The 26812-nt window shown below is 39.9% G+C and overlaps 1 protein-coding gene across 2 annotated transcripts; it reads right to left on the bottom strand.

Moving 5' to 3' along the window:
• Positions 1 to 13795: 13795 nt before the first annotated feature.
• stx12 (syntaxin 12) lies at positions 13796 to 24542 on the bottom strand. Of its 2 annotated transcripts, none has more exons than XM_063898819.1 (10): positions 24425 to 24542; positions 23540 to 23683; positions 21368 to 21437; positions 20789 to 20888; positions 19930 to 20067; positions 19763 to 19806; positions 17661 to 17766; positions 17467 to 17539; positions 14638 to 14720; positions 13796 to 14556 (listed from the first exon to the last, which is right to left on the bottom strand). In XM_063898819.1, the coding sequence occupies exons 2-10, from the start codon at positions 23637 to 23639 to the stop codon at positions 14464 to 14466; spliced, it is 807 nt and encodes a 268-aa protein (XP_063754889.1). In that variant the 5' UTR covers positions 23640 to 23683; positions 24425 to 24542; the 3' UTR covers positions 13796 to 14463. The 2 variants fall into 2 exon arrangements, with proteins under 2 accessions (XP_063754889.1, XP_063754890.1); XM_063898820.1 differs by having other exon boundaries at positions 24421 to 24527.
• Positions 24543 to 26812: the final 2270 nt, after the last annotated feature.

Here is a 26812-nt window from a genome sequence, read left to right as displayed (position 1 = left end):
AAATAAATCCACAAATCGAAACAGATCAATGTGACCTGAAAACCTGACCCCCAGGATGTTTTACTCCCACTGTCAAACATCTCATTCATTAGGCCTCTTCTCTTTTCTCTGGACCAACTCTTTGAACTTCTGCTGTAAATTTATGTCAACATCATTCACTTGTTCAGGCTGAAACCTGGATTCAGTGAAAAAATGTTTAAGGAAAGTGCAAAAGTTGGCACAGGGGGATTTAAGTTGTGCTGAGGTGATGTAAACTCCTCCATCTGCCATCTGGTTTAGACACTTTGATCCAATATTATATCCTCGTATTTATTATCGTCTAGTCTGTAACATAGGACAGTTTGGCAGTAAACCCCCTCCAGTCACCTTCAGTTCTGTTTTCTTTTGTACCGTCATACGTCTGGTTTCTGGCACAAGGTGTTTTGTATATAATGATAAAATAATGAAAACGTGGGCTTCCAAAGGTGTGTCCCAAGTGAGCTGATCCACTGCTGGGAAGGTAAACTTGAGTCAGATGTTAAAGAACATGATGAAAAGTGAGCTTTCGATTACATGACACCACACCTCAAGAAATAACTTCAGCCACCCAGAAAAACTCAATGTTTTCCCAGCCTTTGTTGCATAATGGCCCCTGGGTCACCTGCTGGGGTTACGAAACACCTGGTCTGTAATGAGGTGAGTAGGGGGGATAAAAATATCTCCTGGACACAATAATACCCTCCTCCTCTCTTCACATTTGTCTGGTACATTCCTTACACGCTTCGCCAGCCTGCATATTTGCCTCTTCCTCTTCTCTGTTTTGCTCTATCCACCTTGTCATGGCCTAACAACAACAGCAGCAGCTGTATTGTGCTCTGAAGCATCGTCTGTCAATGCTCAGAATTACATTTGTATTAACTATGTTCAATCCGTAAGTAACAAGATAAGATGTACCTTTATTAATCCCTGTGGGGAAATTCAGGAGTTTAAGCAGCAGCAGAGTGAGAATGAAAAACAGGATTCACACAAGGATAATACAATTAAACGGATATACAGGTAAGTAACTGTTAAAACAGAAAAATAATGAAATGAACATATAAACATTTTGGAGTCCAGAGTGTTAAATGCATTTACAGTGGTATGCAAAAGTTTGGGCACCCCTCTGAGATTTCATGACAATTTGCTTTTCCTTTATAATAGAAGATCACAGCAACAACATTTGTTTTCCTACAAAGATGTAGACGTTTTAGTGTTTTCCAGACCAAAATTCTTAGGGTAGCATTACATAGTTTTATTATAATAAAATAAAATGCAAAAAATGGGATGTGCAAAAGTTTGGGCACCCTTATAAATAGCATTCATTTCAACACCTGTACGGATTTATAGCTGACAGGTTGCTGCACAAAATTGCTTTGATTAGCTCATTAGACCTTCAATTACAAAGACAGGTGGAACCAATCATGAAAAAGGCTATTTAACATAGGTAATAGCTGGCTGTGCCTGGCCTAGGTTCTTTCTTAGGGAGTGGCAAGATGGGGACCTCAAAACAACTCTCCACTGACCTGAAAGCTAAGATAATCCAACATTATAAATTAGGAGAAGGGTACAAAAAATTATCTGACAGGTTTAAACTGTCTGTCTCCACAGTCAGAAACGTAGTTGTGAAATGGAAGGCCACAGGAACAGTCCGTGTGAAGGAAAGATGTGGTAGGCCGACAAAAATAGGGGAAAGGCACAGGCGAAGGATGGTGAAAATGGTCACAGAGAAGCCACAGACCACCTCCAGAGAACTACAACAACATCTGGCTGCTGATGGTGTAGTTGTTCACCGTTCCACAATCCAGCGTACTTTGCACCAGGAAGAGCTCATTGGAAGGGTGATGTGCAAAAAGCCTTTCCTGAGTGTTAATCACAAGAAGAGTCGCATGAGGTATGCAAAAGCACATCTGGACAAGCCAGAAGCATTTTGGAACAAAATACTGTGGTCAGATGAGACCAAGATTGAGTTATTTGGTCATAACATGAACAGGTATGCATGGCGAAAAAAACACACTGCATTCAATGTAAAGAACTTGTTGCCCACTGTAAAATTTGGTGGAGGATCTATCATGTTATGGGGCTGTGTGGCTAGCACAGGTACTGGAAAACTTGTTAAAGTTGAGGGCCACATGAATTCCTTACAGTACCAGGAGATTCTTGACAAGAATGTTCTAGAGTCAGTCACAAAGTTGAAGCTACGCCGGGGTTGGATTTTTCAGCAGGACAATGATCCTAAGCACCGATCAAAATCCACCAAGGAATTCATGCAGGAGCACAGGTACAATGTTCTGGAATGGCCATCCCAGTCCCCAGACCTTAACATCATTGAAAATGTATGGATTTATTTGAAGAAGGCTGTCCATGCACGGAGGCCAAGAAACCTGACTGAACTGGAGACGTTTTGTGTGGAAGAATGGGCCAAAATACCACCTGCCAGGCTTAAGGGACTTGTCTGTGGCTACAGGAGGCGTCTACAGGCCGTTATTGCAGCAAAAGGAGGCAATACTAAATATTAATGGAATTATTTCTTAGGGGTGCCCAAATTTATGCACATGCCTATTTTTGTTTGAATGCACATAAACATGTTTCTGTTTGACCAATAAAAGTTATTTCACTACTGAGATGTTTCTGTTACCATAAGGTATAACATATGTTAAAATTAAGTTGCTGCTTCAAAAGCTCAGCAAGTGACAAACTGATGCAGTGGTTTTCCTAAGGGGTGCCCAAACTTTTGCATACCACTGTACATGTGTGTGTGCAGACACCAATGCCGGTTAAAGTCTTTGTGCGAACTGTCCAGGTTTAATGTGCAGTAAGGCAAGGCAAGGCGAGTTTATTTATAAAGCACCTGTCAACACACAGCAATTCAAAGTGCTTTACAAAAAATAAAAGACTTTAAGAAAAAATGCTTCAGAAACACATTATAAAATGGCATTTAAAAATAGACATTAAAAAGCAAACATAATAAAATAAACACAACAGGTATAAAATACATGAATAAAAGCCACACTGCAGCGTGACAGATGAACAGTTCAATCAAAAGCAGCGACAAAAAGAAATGTTTTCAGTCTGGATTTAAAAGTAATAAGAGTTGCAGCGGACCTGCAGGGTTCTGGGAGTTTGTTCCACATATTTGGAGCATAATAACTGAACGCTGCTTCTCCGTGTTTAGTTCTAAGTCTGGGGACAGAAAGTTGACCCGTCCCAGAAGACCTGAGGGTTCTGGATGGTTCATAATGTAGCAGGATATCACAAATATATTTTGGGCCTAAACCATTCAATGCTTTATAAACCAGCAGCAGAACTTTGATATCAGGACAGGAAGCCAGTGTAAAGACTTCAGAACTGGACTGATGTGATCCACTCTCTCAGTGTAAAGACTTCAGAACTGGAGTGTATGTGATCCTCTCTCTCAGTGTAAAGACTTCAGAACTGGAGTGATGTGATCCACTCTCTCAGTGTAAAGACTTCAGAACTGGAGTGATGTGATCCACTCTCTCAGTGTAAAGACTTCAGAACTGGAGTGATGTGATCCACTCTCTCAGTGTAAAGACTTCAGAACTGGAGTGATGTGATCCACTCTCTCAGTGTAAAGACTTCAGAACTGGAGTGATGTGATCCACTCTCTCAGTGTAAAGACTTCAGAACTGGACTGATGTGATCCACTCTCTCAGTGTAAAGACTTCAGGACTGGAGTGATGTGATCCACTCTCTCAGTGTAAAGACTTCAGAACTGGAGTGATGTGATCCACTCTCTCAGTGTAAAGACTTCAGGACTGGAGTGATGTGATCCACTCTCTCAGTGTAAAGACCTCAGAACTGGAGTGATGTGATCCACTCTCTCAGTGTAAAGACTTCAGAACTGGAGTGATGTGATCCACTCTCTCAGTGTAAAGACTTCAGAACTGGAGTGATGTGATCCACTCTCTCAGTATAAAGACTTCAGAACTGGAGTGATGTGATCCACTCTCTTAGTGTTAGTGAGGACTCGAACAGCAGTGTTCTGAATATCGTTCAGTCCGGGATATTGTTCAGTGAGTTATATTGTTAACCCCTTGTTGTGCAGCTTGATGGCTACAGGCATAAAGGAGTTTCCCAGGCGCATAGTGCTGTGCCGAGGTGGGTTAGTCTGTGGCTGAACGTACTCCTCATCTTCACTAGTTCTGCATGGAGGGGGTGGGAGGGGTTATCCAGGATACTGTCCAGTTTCCTCCTGGTACTCCCCTCGGACACCTCCTCCAGATTGTCCAGTTTAACTCCAACAACAGAGCTAGCCTTCCTCACGAGCTTGTTCAGCCTGTCAGCATCCCTTTTGTTGGTGTTCCCCCCCAGCACACCACGGGAAAGAAGAGCACACTGGCCCCCACAGACCGGTAGAACGTCTGCAGCAGCCTCATGCACACGTCGAAGGACCTGAGCCTCCTCAGGAAGAACAGCTTGCTCTGTCCCTTCCTGAAGAGAGCATCAGTGTTGTCTGACCAGTCCAGTTTATTGTTGAGGCGCACTCCCAGGAACTTGTAGCTGTTCACCACCTCCACCTCCTCCCCCCTGATGGTGACGGGGGTTAGAGACCTCTTCGTGCTCTGCCTGAAGTCCACCACCAGCTCCTTAGTCTTGCTGATGTTGAGCTGGAGGTGGTTGTTGTCACACTAGCCTACGAAGCCCTCCACCAGGGCCCTGTACTCCTCCTCGTTATCATCTGTGATGCAGCTGACGGTGGAGGAGTCATCGGAGAACTTCTGTAGGTGGCATGAGCCGGAGTTGAAGCGGAAGTCAGAGGTGTAGAGGGTGAACAGGAATGGTGACAGCGCAGTTCCTTGGGGGGCTTCAGTGTTGTTCACCAGCACATCAGACACGCTGCCCTGCAGTCTGACATACTGAGGTCTGCTGGTGAGGTAGTCGGTGATCCAGGCCACCAAGCTGTGATCCCCCTGCATCAGTGACAGCTTCTCAGCGAGCAGGTGTGACTGGATGGCGTTGAAGGCGCTGGAGAAGTCGAAGAACTGGATTCTTAGTGAGCTGCGTGGCTTCTCCAGGTGTGAGTTGGCTCTGTGGCGCATGTAGATGAGGGCATCCTCTACACCGATGTTGGCCTGGTAGGCAAACTGATGCTGCGGGATCAGTCTTATTAATAGTAAGTAGTTATTAAGCATCCTACCTTCACAAAGGTTGTACCTCGTCTTTTAAGAAAGGTTCTCATTAAACCTTGTTATAATTATGAGTGATGTAGATTGTGATCCTATGATCTGAATTGAGTAATACCGAGAGTTTTTTCTCATGTTAGTTATGCCCTAGATGATGTGGATGGAATGCATATTAGAAAACACTGCAAAGAAATAAGACTATCAGTTCTTTGTTTAAATACCAAAAACAATTCAGTTTAAGGATCATTTTAATTGCCTATTGTGTGAAATGGAAGGTAATGATTCAATTAACAGTTGGTTGGTCATTATATATAGTTTTTTACTTTTCAACCTTTTTATATTTCATTTTTAAATCAAATTCTATTCTGGCACATCCAGTATCTCATCCCTTTCTCATTACATTTGTGCATAAGGTCACTTTTACACAACATACTCATTCTAAATGTAGGCTATAGGGGCAGACAGGTTACTGTAGAATGTAATTCAACTTTAACACCATTCCCAGCAAGAAGCAGACTTTGAGGTTTCAGATGCAATGTGCAATATTTAACCTTACATTCCGTTGTTGTATATTTTATTCTATTTACATGGACATAGAATCCTGCATCACTTGGTCACTTTCAGTATTGTGTTTATTTATTTTCTGACAAGTATATACTTCATCTGCACAATAGTGCACATTTTGCACTATTTTCATTTTGTCTTATGTCCAATTTATAATATATATATATAATATATTTTTTCCTAAGCATTTTAAAGCTATTGAAAAGCGAAAGAATAATTAGATGTAATCACACCAGTTAAGTTTTATTTGTATATTAAGCTGGAGGTCACACTAGTTAATCTTGATGAATGAGACTGCCTATTGTTCTGAGGGCCCATTATTCCCAAAAATGTCCCATTGGCCCATTTGCTCTCAGGTATGCATCCTGAAAACAAATGCTCATTGTTCAAATGGAACATTACTCGGAAAATTGCATTCTGTCTGCACAAATTGCTAGTTATTATCCAATACTTATTTAGCTGAAGGCATGACACACACTACTCTGTGTCTGATTGGTTGGATTAGGTTAACACATGAGGAGTAAGAATGGTAAAGGTTAGGGTAAGAAGGACTATCTTTTGCTATCAGGCCTGAAATTCTAAATTCAAAGGTTCGGCCCCCAGAGGGTCCGGTTTGATGGATTCTGGCCTTGGGTAATGTTGTAATGAGTTAAGGATTGAAACACATTTTGGATGAGTAGCGAAACATTTCTAGAGGATTCTGCATCTCTATATTGTTTTTGTTTCCCAGTCATTTTTGTGGAAGACAGGCGACATACAGCAACGGCCAATGAGATGACCTTTCAGAAATCTGGAGATATTCAGCCTGAGTGGATGTAGAAATAACATCAGGATCTCAAGCAGTCATATAATGTTGCTTGATGTGTCTTTAATCCACGTTAGCTTCTTAAATAACTTTAGCTGATGTCACATTGTATGCACCCATTATCTGAGCTACAGCTGTGCAACTGTATAAAGATGGTGTAGTGTAGGTAAGAGGTGGTGGAATTCTCGTAATGCTAGGAAAATGTGCGTTAAACTTCCATGATTGTCTCCTTTAGCATAGGGTATATTTGACCATCCGTCACCGAAGAAAAGAAGATAATGCCGTCCCACAACTCCAGGAACATTTAAGGAAACGCTCCATTTGGCCGTTAAAATCTGCTGCTTTTTAAGTGGACACTTTAAGTGTGCATATAAGTTAGAAAACCTCTATTTGAAGATGTGTAATTGCGGGTTTTTTTTGTTGACAAAATGCATTTACAGTTTTGCACAGTATCGAGTATATACAAAATAACTTATAAATCTAAAAGAAAAGGAATTATTCAAGGTGTTATTAAGTACAAATTACTGCCACAGAAATGTAGATCTGTTATTTTATTTTTTTCCTTTTTCTTAAGCAACATATACAATGTCAAAGACAGAAAAACCGATGTGGAGGTTGTTAATTATTTGACAGAATAAGACAACATTATTAGTATTAAAAGCTTTTAAAATGATAGACAGACAAATGGTTGAAATAGCAGCACAAATAACAAAAAAAACATTTTTCAAAACACGTAAAAAAGGTTGAGATAAATGTTAGTTATGGTTAAGTGTTATTCTGTTTTGAATAGGAATCCTTCAGTTGTGTTTGTTGTATTTCCCCTTTCTTGCTGTCCTTAGGAATTATATTTCAATTCATTTATTACAATTCATTGAGGTTAAAGAAAAGTGGTTAGGGAAAGACAAACAGGTAGGATATTATTTGCTGGGCTAATGGACTGAGGCTGTGCTAAGTATTTTACACACAGTAATTAAATCAGTATACTTATTCTCATTTCACTTTTAGGGAGAAAGGCTATCATTACCAACATGTGGAACTGTTTCCACATATAGTGCAAGTGTATGAATGGTGCGTGTCAGTGTGCTGATGATTTGAAAGGTGTATCAGGATACATGCGTTCTGCAGACATGGTTGCAGGAGTGTCCCGCTGAAAGGAACATTGTGAGCTGAGGGTTGTTTTGACTGCTGGAGCTGGCAGAGGCAGACATGTCCCTTTGGGTTTACACTGGAGCAGGTCTGAGAGGAAATACCTCTGGCGCGGAGTGAGGGCAGGCATGCCTTACCTCTGACAGTCTGGATTAAACACTTCACCGTGCAGCACACTGAGAGCAGAGCGAAGAGCAGGCAGACTGCATGATGCTGGGTGTCGATTTAATCTAAACACAGAGTATTCTGAAGGATTCTTAGACTGTGTGGTAACACATCACACCGACCTCCTGTCCACCCTAATCTCTGAGTGCACTCACACACTCTCAGACAAGAATGGCAAATTTGGCCCGTCTGGTAATAATTAAAGAGGGAAGGGAAGGTGGGTGAGGTGGTCAAACCAATTTTCCCAGAGTCAGTGAGACCCGCCCTAAGTGTGCTCTTAGTTATTTCCTCACAATCCCCCTTGTAACACCATTTTTTTGTTCCCTCCTCTGCACCACGCCATCATTCCTGTGTACCACCAGATCAGTCAATGAGAAGCCTAGGTTGTGAATACTCTGTAATTGTCTGTAGATATCTTTAGCTCCCGTCACTTACACACTAGATACACATCAAGATCCCTCTCACTCAGATGTGATGGATTGGTAGTCACCACTAGAATGCAGTGGTTTATATCTGAGAATAGTTAAAGCACACCTGGTCAGCAAAGTGGTAATGTAAAAGGAATTTATTTTAAGCTTTTGCATGCTTGGAAGTCCTTTTGCGGTAGGAAGCGAGGCGGTCATTGATGCAAAAACACGGCAATCAGGGTCCTGACAGAAGCACATCATCCCGCTTAATATATGGCTACTCACTAAATAAACCAACGACTAGCCTCACATTATTGATTTGAACTGATCGTTTTGCTTCCACTTAAAAATAGTCCATTCCACTGATTTCCAATGGCTGGAACTGCGACAGCAACATAATTTAAAATGATCGCAGCTCTTATCAAGGTTTTCTGTAACTGTCCAAGTCTATTCACATATCCTTTACGATCAACCAGTCTTTAATCACTGCCACAGCCCATACCGTACTCCTGTTAGTGTTTACTTCCTGGTTGTCTTCTTCTGCTGTTCCCTTGCGTGTTTATTTCCTGTCTGTCTTCTTCTGCTGTTCCCTTTAGTGTTTACTTCCTGGTTGTCTTCTTCTGCTACTCCTATCAGTGTTTACTTCCTGTCTATCTTGTTCTGCTGTTCCCTTTAGTGTTTATTTCCTGTCTGTCTTCTTCTGCTGTTCCCTTTAGTGTTTATTTCCTGTCTGTCTTCTTCTGCTGTTCCCTTTAGTGTTTACTTCCTGTCTGTCTTCTTCTGCTGTTCCCTTTAGTGTTTACTTCCTGGTTGTCTTCTTCTGCTATTCCTATCAGTGTTTACTTCCTGTCTATCTTGTTCTGCTGTTCCCTTTAGTGTTTATTTCCTGTCTGTATTCTTCTGCTGTTCCCTTTAGTGTTTACTTCCTGTCTGTCTTCTTCTGCTGTTCCCTTTAGTGTTTACTTCCTGTCTATCTTGTTCTGCTGTTCCCTTTAGTGTTTATTTCCTGTCTGTCTTCTTCTGCTGTTCCCTTTAGTGTTTACTTCCTGTCTGTCTTCTTCTGCTGTTCCCTTTAGTGTTTACTTCCTGGTTGTCTTCTTCTGCTATTCCTATCAGTGTGTACTTCCTGTCTATCTTGTTCTACTTTTCCCTTTAGTGTTTACTTCCTGTCTTTTTTTCTTCTTCTCTTCACTTGGAAACGTTTAGCCATATTGAATCCAAAGTTTTGTTCTATCCAAAAATATTGAAATGTATTTGTTATAAATGTATTTTTAAAAGTGTTTCCTGACAAATTAAAACAAATTTTATTCCTCATCTGATGTTAAATGGATAGTACTTCTTTCGGCGGATTGATATGACTGCAAATACTCCCTTGAACATCCTTAGAAACGGTCGGTTACTTAGCAGCAGTGTGTTAGTGAGAATTAACAATATCTTAAATGTCCAAATTGACCAATCACAATTGAGTATTAAACTAAGCCATGTAACTAACTCTTTTATTCACTGAAAATGCAGCATTTCTTTTCTACAACACTGTGGCTGGGCCTGCTTCCAATGCCAGTGTCAATTGTACCGTGAACTTTTCCTGAAAGATTTTGGCAAAGATCTAGACAGATCCATGGGCGAGTCCGACAGGCTCAATACCCCGCAGATGCAGATGTCACTCAAAAGGTCAGTCATCCAGCCCCTCATCTAGCCAACCTGATCGATTGGATACAGGTGGAAAGAAAATAAAAGATGCCAGAACTGTCCCCTCTGCACTCATTCGCTTTAAGTTTTGTGAATAAAGAGAAATAACCTTTTGCTGTAGCAGACAAGAGTTTGTGCAGACAATGCTTGAAATATGATAGCAAGAGCTGCTCCATACCTGTGTCAGCATCAGCTCGGACACTCTAACATCACACACACACCTGGATATCACACTGTAGGATAATAAGAATCTGAGCTATAAAACTGTTCGAAACTTAAAAGAAAAACAGAAGAAAATGTGTAAAGGAAGTAGTACACTTACACTCATAATGAGAGGGAATACGTTACTTTATTATAGGTTTAGACGGTTGACATAGAAAGGCAGCAGCGCGTTAGCTTAGCTTAGCATAAAGACTGTAAATGGTGGGAAACTGTTAGCCTGGCTGAGTGCAACCTCCCCATGTCTAAGAGCCTAAATTGTTAAACTATTCCTTTAAATAAAAGAAACAAATGGTTATTTTTAATTGCCATGTTTCAGAGAATCATTGCTCTCTGCACCATGATTTTAACATATAAAGAAGAAGAAATTTAAATATTTAATAATAGCAGTCAGTCATATTGTGTGACATGTTGCTGATGGGTAACGGATGAACATGATCTGGTTAATGCTCGACTGTGCCACCACAGTCCACATCCTCTGTCACACACCAGTTCTCCACTCCATGCGCACAGAGCGCGGGTGTGATATTTTTCTTATGTTTTTTCTATTACTTCCTGTTTTATTTTGAAAAAACAACATTCGCCTTCTGTCATGTCTGGTTTGTCTTTTTGTTTTGCTGCCTTTTGTAATTGATTACTTATCCGGATTCTTCAGCTGTGTGTTATCACCTTGTGTATCCTTATTACGTAATCTAGTGACATGTAATCTGTTTCTTCCCGAACCTGCGGATTAAAGCCTTGACATTACAATGAATAAGCCTTTGATTGTGCTCAGATTGGCTGTTTATGCACAGATTTCCCCCCTTTCAGCCCTTCACTTCAGTCAGGCAGCGTCTGCTCTCCAGTTTTTCCTCTGATCTCAGATATTTTGTGCAATAACACCATCAAAACTGACCCAACCAATAGAATGCCTGGTGTGGTTGAAACATATGAAAAGATTGTTGCTTTGCTGTAGGCGTGTAGGAACCAAAGCCACTACCTATGCCCAATGACGAAATAATGTTTGGCTGAAATAAATGTAGTTGCTAATCTTCCTGGTGGTACTCCTGTCTGTATCTCAAAAATGCTATTTGTTGTATATTCAGAATACAGAGAATAACCTCACTTCAAACAGTCCAAAATTACCCCTTAAAAGTTTAAAAGAACATTTTCAAAGATATTTTCCAAGTGCAGCGAATACTTTAAGTATTTTAATTACATGTACATTTTCCATTCAATTTCCTTACGTGTGTTTAACTTAAATACTCACATTCAATGTTTTTCCATTACGTTGACTTAGTGTGAAATAATGAAGCAACTGTTAGAGCAGCAACAACTAGCCAGCCAGCATTGTGAAGCGCAAACCTAACTTCACGACCTGTGGGAATATACACATGAAGACTATACTATTCGTACAGAATAAACACGTTAAAACAACTTTTCATCTTCAATGACGTATTGTTAAGGAATATTAAACAATTACACTGACCTAAAGTCCGTCGGTCGATGGTGTAGGATGAAACGCCAAGTCTTTTTTTTGGTTTCTTGGCGGGTGGCACGTAGAAAACTTCAAATCTACGTCCAGGGTGAACAGTCAACGCCAGAGATGTCATGATGTTACCCTTTAGGGCAGGGGTGTCCACACAGTTTTCACCTGAGGGCCACATACAGAAAAATATACCAAGGGCTGGGCCCCTCATTCGAGGTGAGATATTTTGCCTCATTAGTTAGTGAATCAATCAAGAAAAAAACATCCTACATCAGAGCTCTCCATAGGGTTTCATTCATTTAATTACAAAAAGTGTTGGCAGCTCATCCCTTAAAACAGTAACTTCAGATTGCTTATAATGAGGGGAAATGTGAAGGGTTTATTTCAACCTTCTTATGCAAAACGTTTTGTTTTTTTATCAACTAAGATTAAAAAAAAACGTATTTGCAAACATATCAACTAAAAGGTTTTCAACTTTAACTGACTGAATTTATTTGAAAAGTACACGTTTCAGGTTGGAACCATATTCCATTAGTTTTAGGGCCACATTTGGCCCCCGGGCCGTAGTTTGGACACCCCTGCTTTAGTTTCTGGCTTCCCTTTATGGGATCTAATACAATAAACTGTAGTTACTGTAGTCTTACATTCAGTTTATTTTCAACATGTTCACACTGTGTTCATTGCTTGAACAAATACACTTTAGATTTTACAGATTTCAGTTATATTTTATCTGAAACTATTGATTCATATTTATGTCGGCGACTACAGTTCAGCATTCAACACCATTGTGCCCTCCAAGCTCATCATTAAGCTCAGGGACCTTGGGCTCAACAGCGCCCTCTGTGACTGGATCCTGAGCTTCCTAATGGGCAGATCACAGGCAGTGCGGATGGGGAACATCACATCCTCCACCTTGACCCTCGACACCGGAGCCCCTCAGGGTTGTGTGCTCAGCCTCTCCTCTACTCCCTGTTCACGCACGACTGCGTGGCCACACACACAGCTCCAACACCATCATCAAGTTTGCTGACGACACGACCGTCATCGGCCTGATCACAGACGGCCATGAGACGGCGTACAGAGAGGAGGTCAGAGCCCTGACATCTTGGTGCCAGGACAACAACCTCCATCTCAACGTCAGCAAAACAAAGGAGCTGATTGTGGACCTCAGGAAGAGGCAGAGAGAGGCACACACACCCATAACCATCGACGGGACTCCTCTGGAGAGAGTCAGTAGCTTCAGGTTCCTCGGGGTAAACATCAGTGAGGACCTGACAGGGACACATCACACCAGGGTCATATCCAAGACAGCTCGACAGCGGCTCTTCTTCCTCCGCAGGCTGCGGAAGTTCAACATGGACTCCAGGATACTCTGCAACTTCTACAGGTGCACCATCGAGAGTATCCTGACTGGCTGCATCACCGCCTGGTATGGCAGTTGCACCGCCCTCAACCGTAAGACTCTACAGAGGGTGGTGAAAACTGCTCAGCACATCACCAGGACGGATCTGCCATCCATGGAGGACCTCTACACCCAGCGGTGTAGGAAGAAGGCCGGTAGGATATTAAAGGACCCCAATCACCCCAGCAACAATCTGTTTGCTGCCGTCTGGCAGACGGTACCGCAGCATCCGGACCAAGACCACCAGACTCAGAGACAGTTTTATACCACAGGCTATAAGACTGCTGAACTCCTGAGCTCTGTGAATGTCTACTCACATCTGTTTATAGTACACATATATATATATATATATATATATATCATACACATCTGTTATACGTAATATATGCATCTGTCCATACCTCCTCATTCAACAGTGTAAAGTGTTTAAATACTTTCAATGTATTCCACATATGTATATATTTCACATCCTCAAATCTTTATTGTTGTTATTGTAAATATTCTTCTCTCTTTTTGCACTATTTTATTTATCTTATTTGCACCATGTATGTTGAGTTGTTGGAGGAGCATGGGACATAAGATTTTCATTGCCAACATTGCTGTGCATATGACCAATAAAACCTTGAAACAAGAATCCATTTTTGAGTGTGTCAGTCATGCATTAACCAACTGCAATACCAGAACTGACCTGATGGCCTACTTTTGGAAAATAAAATTGAAATAAAGTGCAGTTTATCATGTAAACATAAAACTGAGGAAACCTCCAAACGTGTTTCAGACATTTATTATGCATACTGTCAAGAGTCATAGAAATCAATCTAAAAATGTGTTGTTTGAAGACGTGACTTCCATTGTTGAGATACTGTCATTATTTATGATCCATAGTGTACTTAGCAGAATATAACGCAGCACTTTGTAGTATTTACAGACATGGTTTGGATTCATCTTGGTCATCTGTTAGAGCTTTACAACATGTATATTACAGACGTCACCACCAGGAGTCATACGGGGTCCCGTGTGATGCTACAGGGGATGCCAGGCACACTCACACTTTACATCATAGGAAACAAAGTCACACCCCTTAAAACCACACAGGAATCCACTTGAACAAGTCGAGTGTTTCTCTTTCCTTTCATTGACAATAAGATTATTCTTTAAATACAGTGACAGCTAAAGTTAGTGCAGTAAATAAGAAATGAAAGACCGCTCCCTTCCATCACCTCAGTCCTTCATGTCAGTTTGAACAGGATGTGTTTTTCATTTTAAACATTTTATAAAAAACAGGCGTGATTAGTTCAGATGCTTTGGACCATCCATCTGAGATCTAATCCTCGGTGACATTCTCAGCCTCTTCTTGTTCTCATGATGCCGAGCAGGAACTTGCGGGTGGGGAGGGCAGAGTAAAATACAGAAGTGACACATCGGCTGTGCGGAACTCACTTAGCGACTTGCCAGATTATGATGGCAAGTACGACGAGCACTATGGAGCAAACCATCACGATGATACACATCCTCTTCCGGGACTTTTGCTGTAGGATCAGGAGCAGAGACAAGAGTGTCAGGGGGAGGGACTCGTCTCAGGGACAGCACAGAGAGGGAGGCACACTCACCTGGTAGTAGGCAGCTCTCTGCAGCTGCTCTGTTCCTCGCTCCACATGAACTTCAGCATTCTCCACATTTGCCTCGATGCTATCTGCAGGGCGGGACAAACAGCAAGATCAGCTGGGAGGAAGTCAGAGGGTTCACAGTGGAAATGGACAGTTCCCGTCTTTCCTTGTACCTTCCTTTCTTTTGGTATTTTGTCACCGCTTATTGTTCACCTTATGTCCCTGATATAAAGTACTTCCCATTGCCGTATTTTGTGATGGTACTTTTGTTTAGCATACAGTGAAGGAAATAAGTATTTGATCCCCTGTGGTAGGTTCATTTTGACAGAATATCAAAAAGAAAATCCAGAAATGTACATTAAAGATATAAATTGATTTGCATTTAATTGTGGGAAAAAAGTTTCAAGGCCTTAGTCATGGGACCACATTAGTAGCTTTTCGTGACACTGCCACCTACCGAATTGGAGATATGAAGACGTATGACAATCAGACTGTGAGTAAAGTGAAGTTCTTTTAAAGTTGTATTTGTTGTCACGAAATGAAGTGTGAGTAGATAATGTTAACTATGATAGTCTTAAGGCAATACAAACAATCATCTGCTAGCTTATGATAGCTTCTAACCGTATTAAAGGCACTATATATAATAAGGGATGTTTCGCCATAATGACCATCTCGCTGCACATTATCCCGCTTATTGCACGGCCAGATACTAAACAAACTAACGACTCGACTCCCAATATTAAATAGCACTCAAAAATGATCGTATTTCTTCAGCTGAGAAAAAAAAACTCCGCTCCACAACGCACCAACCGCTCGAACTGCGACGACAACAACAACAACTTTACGGCAGCACTGATCAAGGTTTTCTGTAACTGTTCAAGTCTGTTCACAGTTTCTGATCCACCGTGTTCCCTTTAGTGTTTACTTCCTGTCTGTCTTCTTCTGCTGTTCCTGTTAGTGTTTACTTCCTGTCTGTCTTGTTCTACTGTTCCTGTTAGTAAACTTACTTCCTGTCTGTCTTGTTCTGCTGTTCCTGTTAGTGTTTACTTCCTGTCTGTCTTGTTCTGCTGTTCCTGTTAGTGTTTACTTCCTGTCTGTCTTGTTCTGCTGTTCCTGTTAGTGTTTACTTCCTGTCTGTCTTGTTCTGCTGTTCCTGTTAGTGTTTACTTCCTGTCTGTCTTGTTCTGCTGTTCCTGTTAGTGTTTACTTCCTGTCTGTCTTCTTCTGCTGTTCCTGTTAGTGTTTACTTCCTGTCTGTCTTGTTCTGCTGTTCCTGTTAGTGTTTACTTCCTGTCGGTCTTCTTCTGGTGATTTATCTGACGTTTATCCTCCGTCTTTAACCTCTTTTCCTTTCTCTCTCTTGATCCTCATTAACAATGGTCAATAAATCCTTGACAGCGGTCTGTACTACTGGATTAAAAACGTGCCACATGTTCTGAATTGGCCAATCAGAATCGAGTATACAACTAAACCATGTAATATGAATACTTAGTCACTGTGTATGCTCTCTATATTGTGGTATAGTTCTTACATGCTAAATATCCTTACAATTCTAGTCACAAAAATGACCTGACATAATTGTACTTTATCCTGTAACCCTGTATTGCCACAGCAGACAGTGTGGTAAAATGTATATGCTCTCAGTTTATACAATGGAGTATGACCCCACTGTCGTTCAAAAACACTTATGTGCAATACGTTTCGAGCTAATATTATTATTAGTACTGGCTGCTACTTCTTAGTTAGTCCACTCCAACAAGAATCTGTATTTTATTATGTAAATATATTATTTTATTGTATTTACTACAGCAAGCTACCTGCTATTAGCCTGGTCCTACCAGACTCATGTACTACATTTCATTTTGTACAGAGAGTCTGGCCACTCCCCATTGACAAGTGTTAACTTACTTGAAGGCGGGTACTCTGTTGAAGTTTAAAACTATTGGATCTGCCCACTGCCACTCTGGATCTGCCATAACCAATCGCTAACGTTTGGTCGTGACGTACATCATGCGCCGGAACCGACCGGACATCCTGGCCACCAACAAAACTCAACAAAGCTGGTTCTTGCTCCGGTTTTAACTTTAGGATATTCGGCAGCGTTGCCACAACTGACCGAATAGCTTCGCTCGCATCTTTCACCGCCGCCATTACTAAACTACAACTCAAACTAGCGCGCACAACCTCAACGTCATCGTTCTCAGCCACTCCCTCTGGTCGCTGATTGGACCGCCAAAAATTTGGCCGGAGTAAAACAAACGATGTTCCGAAAGCCCAGACGTAGTACTGAAGCGAAATCAAAATTGAGCGGAAGTACGTAGGAGGGCAGAGCCAGGCTAACCTGCTATTACACTTAATTCTACAATGTTGCACTTGTTTTATAAATACTGCTTACTTTTCCTGAGTTTGTACTTCTGGAAAAAAATAAAAAGAGTAAATACTATGTGCATACCTTTTTATCTAACAGTGTGTCTTTTTATCTCTATCTATACTCTGCTGTAACAATGTATATTTCCCCACAATGGGACGAATAAATGAATTCTGATTCTGATTTTTCTCGAGTGGCGTATGAGTTAAATGATAAATACATCTCTACATGTATGGCAGCCATTCCGGTGTCGGTTGAATTCCAACACAGAGGAATGTTGTCAGTAGTTTATTGAATACAATAAAATAAAATAAAAGTCATTTTACTCAAAAACATACCTATAAATAATAAAACAAGAGAAACTGATAATGCTGAAGTGGTCTCTGAATTTTTTTCTGGGGCTGTAAATTGAGGGGATATGTTTATGTGCGTGGTCCCCTGGGGGTGCGTTCAGTGCCGCTCACCAATCATCTCTCCCTGATCGTGGATCATCACTGCCAGGTCCTTAAAGATCTGGTTTACATCCAAAATGTCGGACTGAAACACACAAACAGACAGACATGAGGCTGGTATGACGGTAGATTAAGCAGAGGCAGGCAGCCATGGTGGGGGTGGGGGGTGGGGGGGGGGGGGGTGGGGTGCAGGATGCAAGGCTGACCTCCAGCTGTCTGATGTTGGTTTCTCTCTCCTTGATGAGCTCCAGGTCCTCTTCTGTGATCGGTGCCTCCTCCGTCTGAGTGGTCATCTGACCCCAGTCCTCTTGGCTTTACACAAAACAGGAAATATTTCAAAAGTGAGTAAAAAGATGGAATAAAACTGCAGATACTTCTCTGAGCCTCCTCATGCATGGATCATTGTACATTGCTGAATAAAAATGTATCTATTTTTTTGATGAGAATTATGAAAAATCCCTTTTGGTCAAATCTCAAAAATGTTTTCCGTTAGGATCCCTCAATCATCTTCCATAAATCTGAGTTCAACTATTACTGGCTTCTTTCTTGTATGGATGACAAAAAAAAGCCTAAATAAAGTGAAATATAACACAGCTTGAGAGACCACTTCAGCATTATCATTTTCTCTGGTTTTATTATTTACAGGTACGTCTTTTGAGTTAAATGATTTTTGTTTTTTTTTATTGTATTCTATAAACTGCTGACAATTTGTCTGTGTGGGAATTCAACAAAAACTGGAATGGCTGCCATAGATAAAGATTTAAGAAAAATGTGGAGTGGTCTCTTAATTTTTTCCGCAGCTGTACATATTGCTTTGAAAAAACGAGCTATTTCCTTGGGATCATTTAAACTTCTGATTGTTTAAAAGTCTGATCAGGTTTATTTCCCCCAAAAACTATCACTGACTGCAAAACATACAAATGTGTAGCTTTCCTTTCATGGAAAATTGAAACTCAAAAGTGTGTTCATAACAGCACATCAACTTTTTTAAAATCCAGTTAAACGCGTGGAGTGACATTTACAGACTGAAAATAAGATAACATAAACTTTATTATCCAGGAGGGGGAATGACCTTTGGGCCAAAACACACAGCTGCGTTCAACAGATAACAGCATATTAACTGGAATTATTTCTTTTTATTTGTGTCATGCAGGAAACTGTGTTGACTGCGTTTTCCCGCAGACACGGTATCATTTTCATATTTATTTATTCTTTATTATAGTTTATTTATTTATATTTTTTGGGGTATTATTATTATTAATAATAAAAAATGATGAAAAGTCAATAACGGCCTAATTGTTTAAACTTTTCTCGGTTTTCATTTTACAGTGATTTAGAAAAATAATATTTGTATTACACATTTGTATTTTTTTATTCATTGAGCAGGTGCAGCGGAGCCTTTTCTTTTTTCAAATGGAAATACTTTGTCAATCAACCACAGCTCTGTGTTTTTGTTTATTCTCGTATTTTGAAATGCATCTGTTGTTACAGTTTGACTTTGTAATTGGTTTTAAAACTAGAATGCCAATTTTACTGGACTAAAGATTATAGGTAAATGTCACTACAATAGAAAATATTAATGATACAGCGAGGTCTTTTCCTGCTATCAAAATAGTTAGACTGAAAGAAATTAGAAAGGTATATCACTGAGCCATATATTTTTGTCTGTATTTTTATCATTTATGAAACAATGCAATTATTATTAATATACAGGGTTTCGTCTAAACCTGGTTATAGGGTCTCTGCTCCCTCTCACTGTCAGCGTGCGCCCTGTAGCCAAAATGCAGAATTTCCTTGTGAAAGGTTAAAGTGATGCCAGACAATAATATTTCTAAAACGGTATAATGAGTCCAGGAGTATGAAGATAGTGTTAGATGTCTGGTCAGACGGCAGAGACAGCTTTGTCTTTACGGAGAACAAATAGGGGATGGATGTCGGGTGGGTCTGCCGGTGGACGAGTGGCAGGCGGCAGGCTGAAACTGAAACTCAGATTTCTGAATTACATCCTTTCTTTTACTCTCCTTTTTCCTGGAGAGGAAGTAAAGAAACCAGAACTATGGATTTATTTGCTGATTGGGGTGCAATATATGACTCAGCAGCTTTAAGACGTGAAGACACTATTATTTTCCTCTTCGCTCTGATGCATTATTTCCACCAGACACTGGGCGGGGCTTAATTTAAGACGGGAGTGAGGTTAGCTTCTCATACTATATTCTTCCAGAAAAGATCCTGTTATAGATATTATTATCGTAGATTTTGGGTCTCCATAACAAACTTCACAGAGGACCGGTAAATAAATGTCACTTACTTATCAAAGGAAACGAGCCTCTCATCCCGAGAGCTGTCTTCCGCCTGCGGGAGAGGAGAACATCCACTGTTGCCAAAGTCATGTTAGCAGAACAAAGATTATGGGGGCACAGTAGACATGAATCTGACATTTCGCCCCTGAATCTTTATCTCCTGAGTCCTACTCACTGAGAGGCGGGATCCAGCTCTCGCACGAGCTACGGACTCCTTCTCCTTCTCGGCTGCACGCCGCTGCACGGCCTGGAAGTTGTTGAGAGCCGCAGAGAAGTCATTCATCAGCCGGTCCCTCTGGATCTTCTGCTGCCTCTGAGGGAGGGAGACACACAGAGATCAGTTTCACTAGAAAGAAGGTCCTTTCCTGGCTTCTAAACCTCCAACACATGTTTACTCTGTGGGTATCTGGGGCCTGAGGTATTGAAAAGGTGTTAACTGAATGATCTGGCTTGGTAAAATCACAGGGAGAGGGTGGCAGAATCTGGGAAAGCTGTGATCACATATAGGGATATCACGAGAACTGAAGCTCTTGTACCAAGTTGCAAATGTGAAACTACTTTTTACTTTTCCTATGTGTTCGGGTCACACTGAACTCACATGACGCACCCTATGATTCCCTGATACAGTGCTACATAGTGAACAACAGATCAGCATGAGGAGAGCTAGTTAACGGTAGCTCTTTAAAGTTGTAGAATGCTGCTTTTAAGTTCTATTAGGTAAAAAAAAAAAGACTCCTTTAAACAATGTGTAAATGCAGTTGTTTTGAATCTGAGGACTTCTAGGTACTTGGTTCAAGTCCGGACTAGTAGCTGAATAGGTGCCAGTTCACCTCCTCCTTGAGCAAGACACCGAACCCCCAACTGCTGAAATCTGACAACATGGCAGCCTCTTCCCTCTGGCACCTCATCACCATCTTATTGATGTTGATGTGTGGAGAGGTGTGTCATCCTCAGGGCTGAATGCAGAGGCTGAGCTTCCACAGCATTGTACAGTTGTGATGCGTTATATGATGATGTATTGAATCAGCACTTACCTGCTCTGAGGGGGAGATGGGCAGAGGGATGGATCCCAACTCTTTCAGATGCTTGTTGGTCTCTTTTGCCAGCTGGTTGGTGTAATGCTGTATCTGCTGCCTGTGGAAATATACAATAAAATGAGGACCTGTGTTATAGTTTCTGTGGTTCATCCCTTTTAATAATAATAAACATTTTAAACATATTTAACTCATGCTACCTCATTGGATATTCATTTAAATGTAAACTAAATAAACTATTTTTTCAGTTTGTAATGTGTATAGTCTATATGTTTCAGTTTTTGAAGTAGATTTGTAAATAAAATAAGAATATTCTAATTTATTCAGTATTTTTTTTATTGTGTGTGTTTGTTCAGATACTCTATTGATACATGTCTTTTTTTTTTCATTGTTGATTTGTATATTTACTGTTGATGTTTATGTTTTATTCCATTTATATGTTATTATATTTATTACATGTTTAACTCATGTGTAATACCTCTTACAATTCTGCGGCTGTAGCAAAACATTTTCCAATTTGGGATAAATAAAGTAAAACTAATATTTAAAAAAGAATGTGTGTGTGTCAGAGATACATACAGTCGGTCCTGCAGCTGACTGGAGTCCTGACTCGTCCCCAGCTGGCTCACCATGCTCTTGATCTGAGCAGCTGTCAGGAGAACAAACACAATCTTGTAAAAGAGGAACACATCTGTGTATGCAAATCCCACAACACACTACAGAGAAGGAGCAACACTGTCCTGGCCAATGGAAATGGCTCAAAGCACCCTGTTTCCTATTAATGCTCATTATAAAGAAGGGCATTAGATATGAGACCAGACCAGTGAGACATTCTGTCATCACACATGCTTCCGTTTTGTGGACAACAAAAAATTAAGTTAAAAAAAAAAAGTGTTGGAGCCATAATGCATTTTGTGTTTTATTTTATCTGCATAAGTGAAATGTAAGTTCTGACATCAACCACAGGACGGAGCATTCATTGCAGAGTGCATATAGGTAATCACCTGGTGATGAGAGTCAGGTGTGTGAACCGTTTTTGACCGTGTCGTGTCGAGACAGTGTTGTGGAGTAAAGTGTAAATGTGTGTATAGTATTTGTATCAGAGCGTGACTGGCGTGCATGTATCGTTGAATGGAAACAGACTGAACAATGTGGATAAGTTCAAAATGGCGATTGTATTGAACTAAAAACAAATGGATCGAGAGATTAAAACATATACGACTCATTGTTTTATAGTCTGAGAAACACATCCAAACAAGTTCTCCCGTTCCATCCCTCAGTGGCTGATTAGGTTTAAAAGTCACGACAAAACGTTTTTGCTAAAGTTTATGCCATCTACTGTTGTGACACACTGAACATGTTTAACATCGTCTCATTCTAACCAAAACACACTGAACAACAGCTTATTAAGATATATTTATTGAGGCGGAAGACTGCTTAATCTTCTGGCTCTAAGCAGCACATACAGAAACAGCAAAAGAGGTAGTTGCGTGGCTCTGTTTCAGTTTTGTTTTTGTAATTATACAGAATAGGTACCAACCAGGGTTTCTGCTAGGATTTTTTTCTTGCAGGTCAAGTGTCCGGAAAGAATTTATTTGACAAATTCAAAACTTACCGGTCATGTTTCAATAACAAGTGATGGGGGGTAATGTAGCTGTCAAAACACAAATGTCTAGGGATAGCCTACGTTATCTAAGTGTTGTATGAGCATTATTACCGGAAGGTTTTGAATTTACCCTTTTTTTATACATTTTACCAGCTAAAACTGTAATTACCGGCTAACGGAAACCCTGGTACCAACATGTACGCCGAAAAAGCTCACCAAGTGATCCCTGCGTAAAGGGAATTCAATGACAAAACCAATGTTCCCTGTTCTAAGAGAAAAGCATTTTTAAGTTCAGCTGAAGTAAATAAGATATATCTACATACTGTTTGGAATATGGCAAGGAATATGGATTTGTGACCCATTATCTACATTAAAATTGTTTTAGATTATTGTTCTTTTGCAGTCGGCAGACTCTGGGCCTCGACCATTTCCACTCATAGCAGATTGCATTTGTGTTTCCAAATTGACTTGAAGGGTCTGTCGCTTGACACAACAACGTGTCCCATTTCTTTTCTTAATATTTTGATAAAGGCAAGGCAAGTTTATTTATAAAGCACCTGTCAACACAAGGCATTTCAAAGTGCCTTACAACAAATGAAAAACATTAGAGCATTAGTGAAAGCAAAAGCTTCTTCTGTCAGATCCTGCACATTAAAACAAACCTGTATAAAATAAGCCTATGAGTATCCTGTAAAGCCTCTCCGACACGAAATGATCATTTTCATCAGGTATAGCTATTATTAAAGGATAAACTTTTGGACAACATCTGTAATGTTTTGTTTTGCAAGTTATTAAGTTGTCGATGAAATATAACAGAAAAGTAGCACAACCGCACAGTGGAGGTTTGAGCAATCAGAAAATGTAAAGAAATAAAATCGACTCATTCACTGACCAATCGTTAAAACTTGAATAAACTATATAACAGCTATTACAAAGAAAAGGGGGCAATATGTCGGCCTGGAGGAGATCTTAAGTCTGCACCCTGAGTGGATTTTACAGAGAAAACTTTAAGCTGACTTAATGAGCCCTTGGTGAGAGGAATTCAGATTTCCATATTCAGATCAGATCTTGTATCTTCACGTTGGCCACAGCTTTTGCTCACGTTGTAGAAGGAAGACCCACTGGCACTGCGATGGAGCACTTACTGTTCTGTGTGATCTTCTGGATGTTGGAGCTGCATGTCTGGATGAGGGTGTTGAAGTCCCGGGGGACCGGGCGGTAGCTCTCTGCTTTGCCGTAAGACATGTCTGCCAGAGAGTGATGCTGCCTCAGAGAGCTCTGGCTGATGGCTGAAGACAGAAGGCAAGCGTTTCACAAGTTAGATGTCAGTCTAACATGCTACTTCACTGCCAAGTTTACTAAAAGATTTGAAGAGATCATCTAATTTGTGTGGGCCCAAGATTCGCCAATTTTAGAAAACAGCATCAACACAGCTGATTTAGAATTACTGAAAAAACCGGCTTGTGTACTTTTCCGTTAGGTTTAAAGATAAAAAAACAAGACAAATGAATCTTCTACTTTATGGTACCCTAGTTTACTCACTCTTGATACGTGTCATATTGCAAGTTTACAGTTCAAGAAAAGAAGTCTGATTCAGATTTCATTGTTTTATTGCCGGGAGTGACTTGTGTAACTTGTTCTTAACAACATCTATTAGCTTGCTAACCCGTTAGCTGACTAATGTCGAATCATAGAAGATGATCGAAATCAAACAATATCGAACGTTGTTTTGATGCGTTTACCACTATGGTAACATTTAGTTAACATGGGTTTGTGTAGACCTTTGTGATAAGGCAGTTTAATTGATGTTCTTCTACTGTTTATCTGCCGCAAGACACACGGAGCTGTAAATAGCGTCACAACATTACGCTCAGCTGTTAGCTTGCTAGCTAACTTGACAGCTATCAGTTGTTTAGGATAAACTGACTATCATAAAAAGGCTAAGCGTGTTCTTGACATAGATATAGCTATATATTGTCAACAAGAGTGAAGCGTGTCTTTATTAAAAACAGCGTAACGTTAGTACTTGCTTATTCGGGTGTTTGCTTATATTCCTCGTCCAGCCGTCAAAAACTGCTTTTCCTTTTCCTGATACCGAGTCCTGATTCTTCTTCTTCTCTTGGTTTATTTGCGGTTGTCAGCCTATCGTTTTGGTGCATTACCGCCGCCTACTAAGCTGGAGTGAGAACCAGACTCAGTAGTCTACCAGAAAACTTCCCCTCATTACTTCAAGAAAAATTATGATACAAATAAGCAATGCTGGAAAGTACATCTACTCAAATATTCTACTGTAAAATGTGTGCATTTCCATTTAAAATAACTTTACACTTGTGCTTTACACTACATTTCTGAGGCAAAAAATGTACTTTTTACTTTATTATTTATTTAACACTCCCAGTAAGTAACATTGCACATATCATAACACATAATGAGCTGATATGGTCATGTGCTCCTATTCTGAATTTCAAGCATCAATAAATGATAATATAATAACCGTAAAAATAATACCGTGAAGAGATCCATTCTGCATAACCAGTATCTTTACTCGTGACACTTGATGTACACGTAGCTATAGCTGGTATTTTTTCTGTACTTTATATTATTCTGAAATGGCCGTGTGCAGAATGAGTACTTTTGTTTTTGTACTTTATGCTGTTCATTCTTTTGTAGTTTAACTTACATTTTGAAATTAGGACTCTAACTTGAAGTGGAGTATTTTAAGACATTTGTGCTTTCACTCAAGTAGAGTCACTTTACAAAACTGCAAATCACTAATATTGAATAAGTTATTCTTAATATTCCTTTACTCCCACCGCACCATTTCACTCCCTATGTTTCCCTCTGTGTGTTCCATCTGTCAGTAACAGATAACATGTTCAACAGTTTCCTCCTCCGATAATACATCTGAACATAATGCTACCTTTATTGCTGATTTTGCTCAATGCCACTGCAGTTCATTTACAACAGCCAACAGCTCAATTATAAGCTGATTATTGATCTGATATGTTTTCTTAATGTTTATAATCTGGCACAAAAGGGCAACCAAGCACATCCAGGTTTGGTCTCGTTTTATTAGTCTATATATGAATGAATTGCTCTTTCTTTGACTTCAGCTGACCCATTTCACATTTATCTGTCTTTACTTTCTCATGAACATGAAGATCTACGACTCCTTTGACTTGTATGAGGGATGTCAGGAAGAGGAGTCAGTGATGCATGTAATTCATGGTGTGTGAGACGCAGAAAGTCCTCATGCAGAATCTAAAATACATTTAGGTAAAAACACCAGTAGGAAGTTTCCGATGGAGGTAGATTATGTTCTAGGTTTTATTTTGCCTGCGATAAGTGAGTGTTTTGTCATGGTTCACCTTTTGCATCTGATGAGCTTTCATGATGTGGAACTGCTTGGACAGCTTGTGTCAGTACGTTCAATGGTTTGGTGTTTACTGCCACTGAGTTGTGCACCATAATTCCCTGATGGGGACATACAGTGATGTAAAGTTTTGAAGTACATTTACTCAAGTACTGTACGTAATCACGCTTTTGGGTTACTTGCTTTACTTGAGTATTTTTTCATATCTATTATTATTATGCTACTTTATACTTCTACTTCACTACATTTTAGAAGCCAATATTGTACATTTTACTTCATTACATTTAATAAACAAAGTGATTAGTTACTTTACAGATTCAGATGATAAGATAATACAAACTATACATAAACTAATACATAAACAAAAAAATATATAGGATATCCAGCAGCAATATTTAAAGTAATTGAATTAGTACCAACTTTACCAGCTGTGATCCACACATTAATTCATCAATAATAATAATAATAATAATAATAATAATAATAATAATAATAATAATAATAATAATAATAATAATAATAATAATAATAATAATAGTAATCCTGTAATCTAATATATATCATTCTAAAATGGGACATCACGAACAATAATTACATTTTCTTTTGGTACTTCAAATATATTTTGATGCCAATACTTTAAAAAAAAAATTAGGAAAGACTTTCAATGCAGGAGTATTACTTCTAACAGATTATTTTGCATTGTAGTATTTCTACATTTGCATTTATTATGTAAAATATCTGAGTACCTCTTCCACCTCTGTGGACATACATGGATAGGGATTTATTTTAAAGGAGGACTATGTTGTGAAGCAGGCAGGTTAACATGTATGTTAGTGTGTGTGGGAATGAAATAATCTTTAAAAGAGGCCCTATTATGCTCTTTGGGTTTTTTAATTTTTCTTTGGTGTGTTATGTCTTTGTGCCTCAATTGTAGTATTTTGTTTACTTCCGTAACATAGCGAAATTAGTAGTTTCACTCGTGCTAACACTTCCATACATTGTAGGCGATAGGCCAAGTGGTGGGACACACAACAGAGCAGGCCAG

This window comes from Eleginops maclovinus, chromosome 13 (genome assembly GCF_036324505.1).
Source record: "Eleginops maclovinus isolate JMC-PN-2008 ecotype Puerto Natales chromosome 13, JC_Emac_rtc_rv5, whole genome shotgun sequence".
In the NCBI taxonomy this organism is placed as follows: domain Eukaryota; kingdom Metazoa; phylum Chordata; class Actinopteri; order Perciformes; family Eleginopidae; genus Eleginops; species Eleginops maclovinus.
The sequence above is the reverse complement of the archived record's forward strand: the minus strand, read 5'-3'. Positions and strand labels throughout refer to the sequence as shown.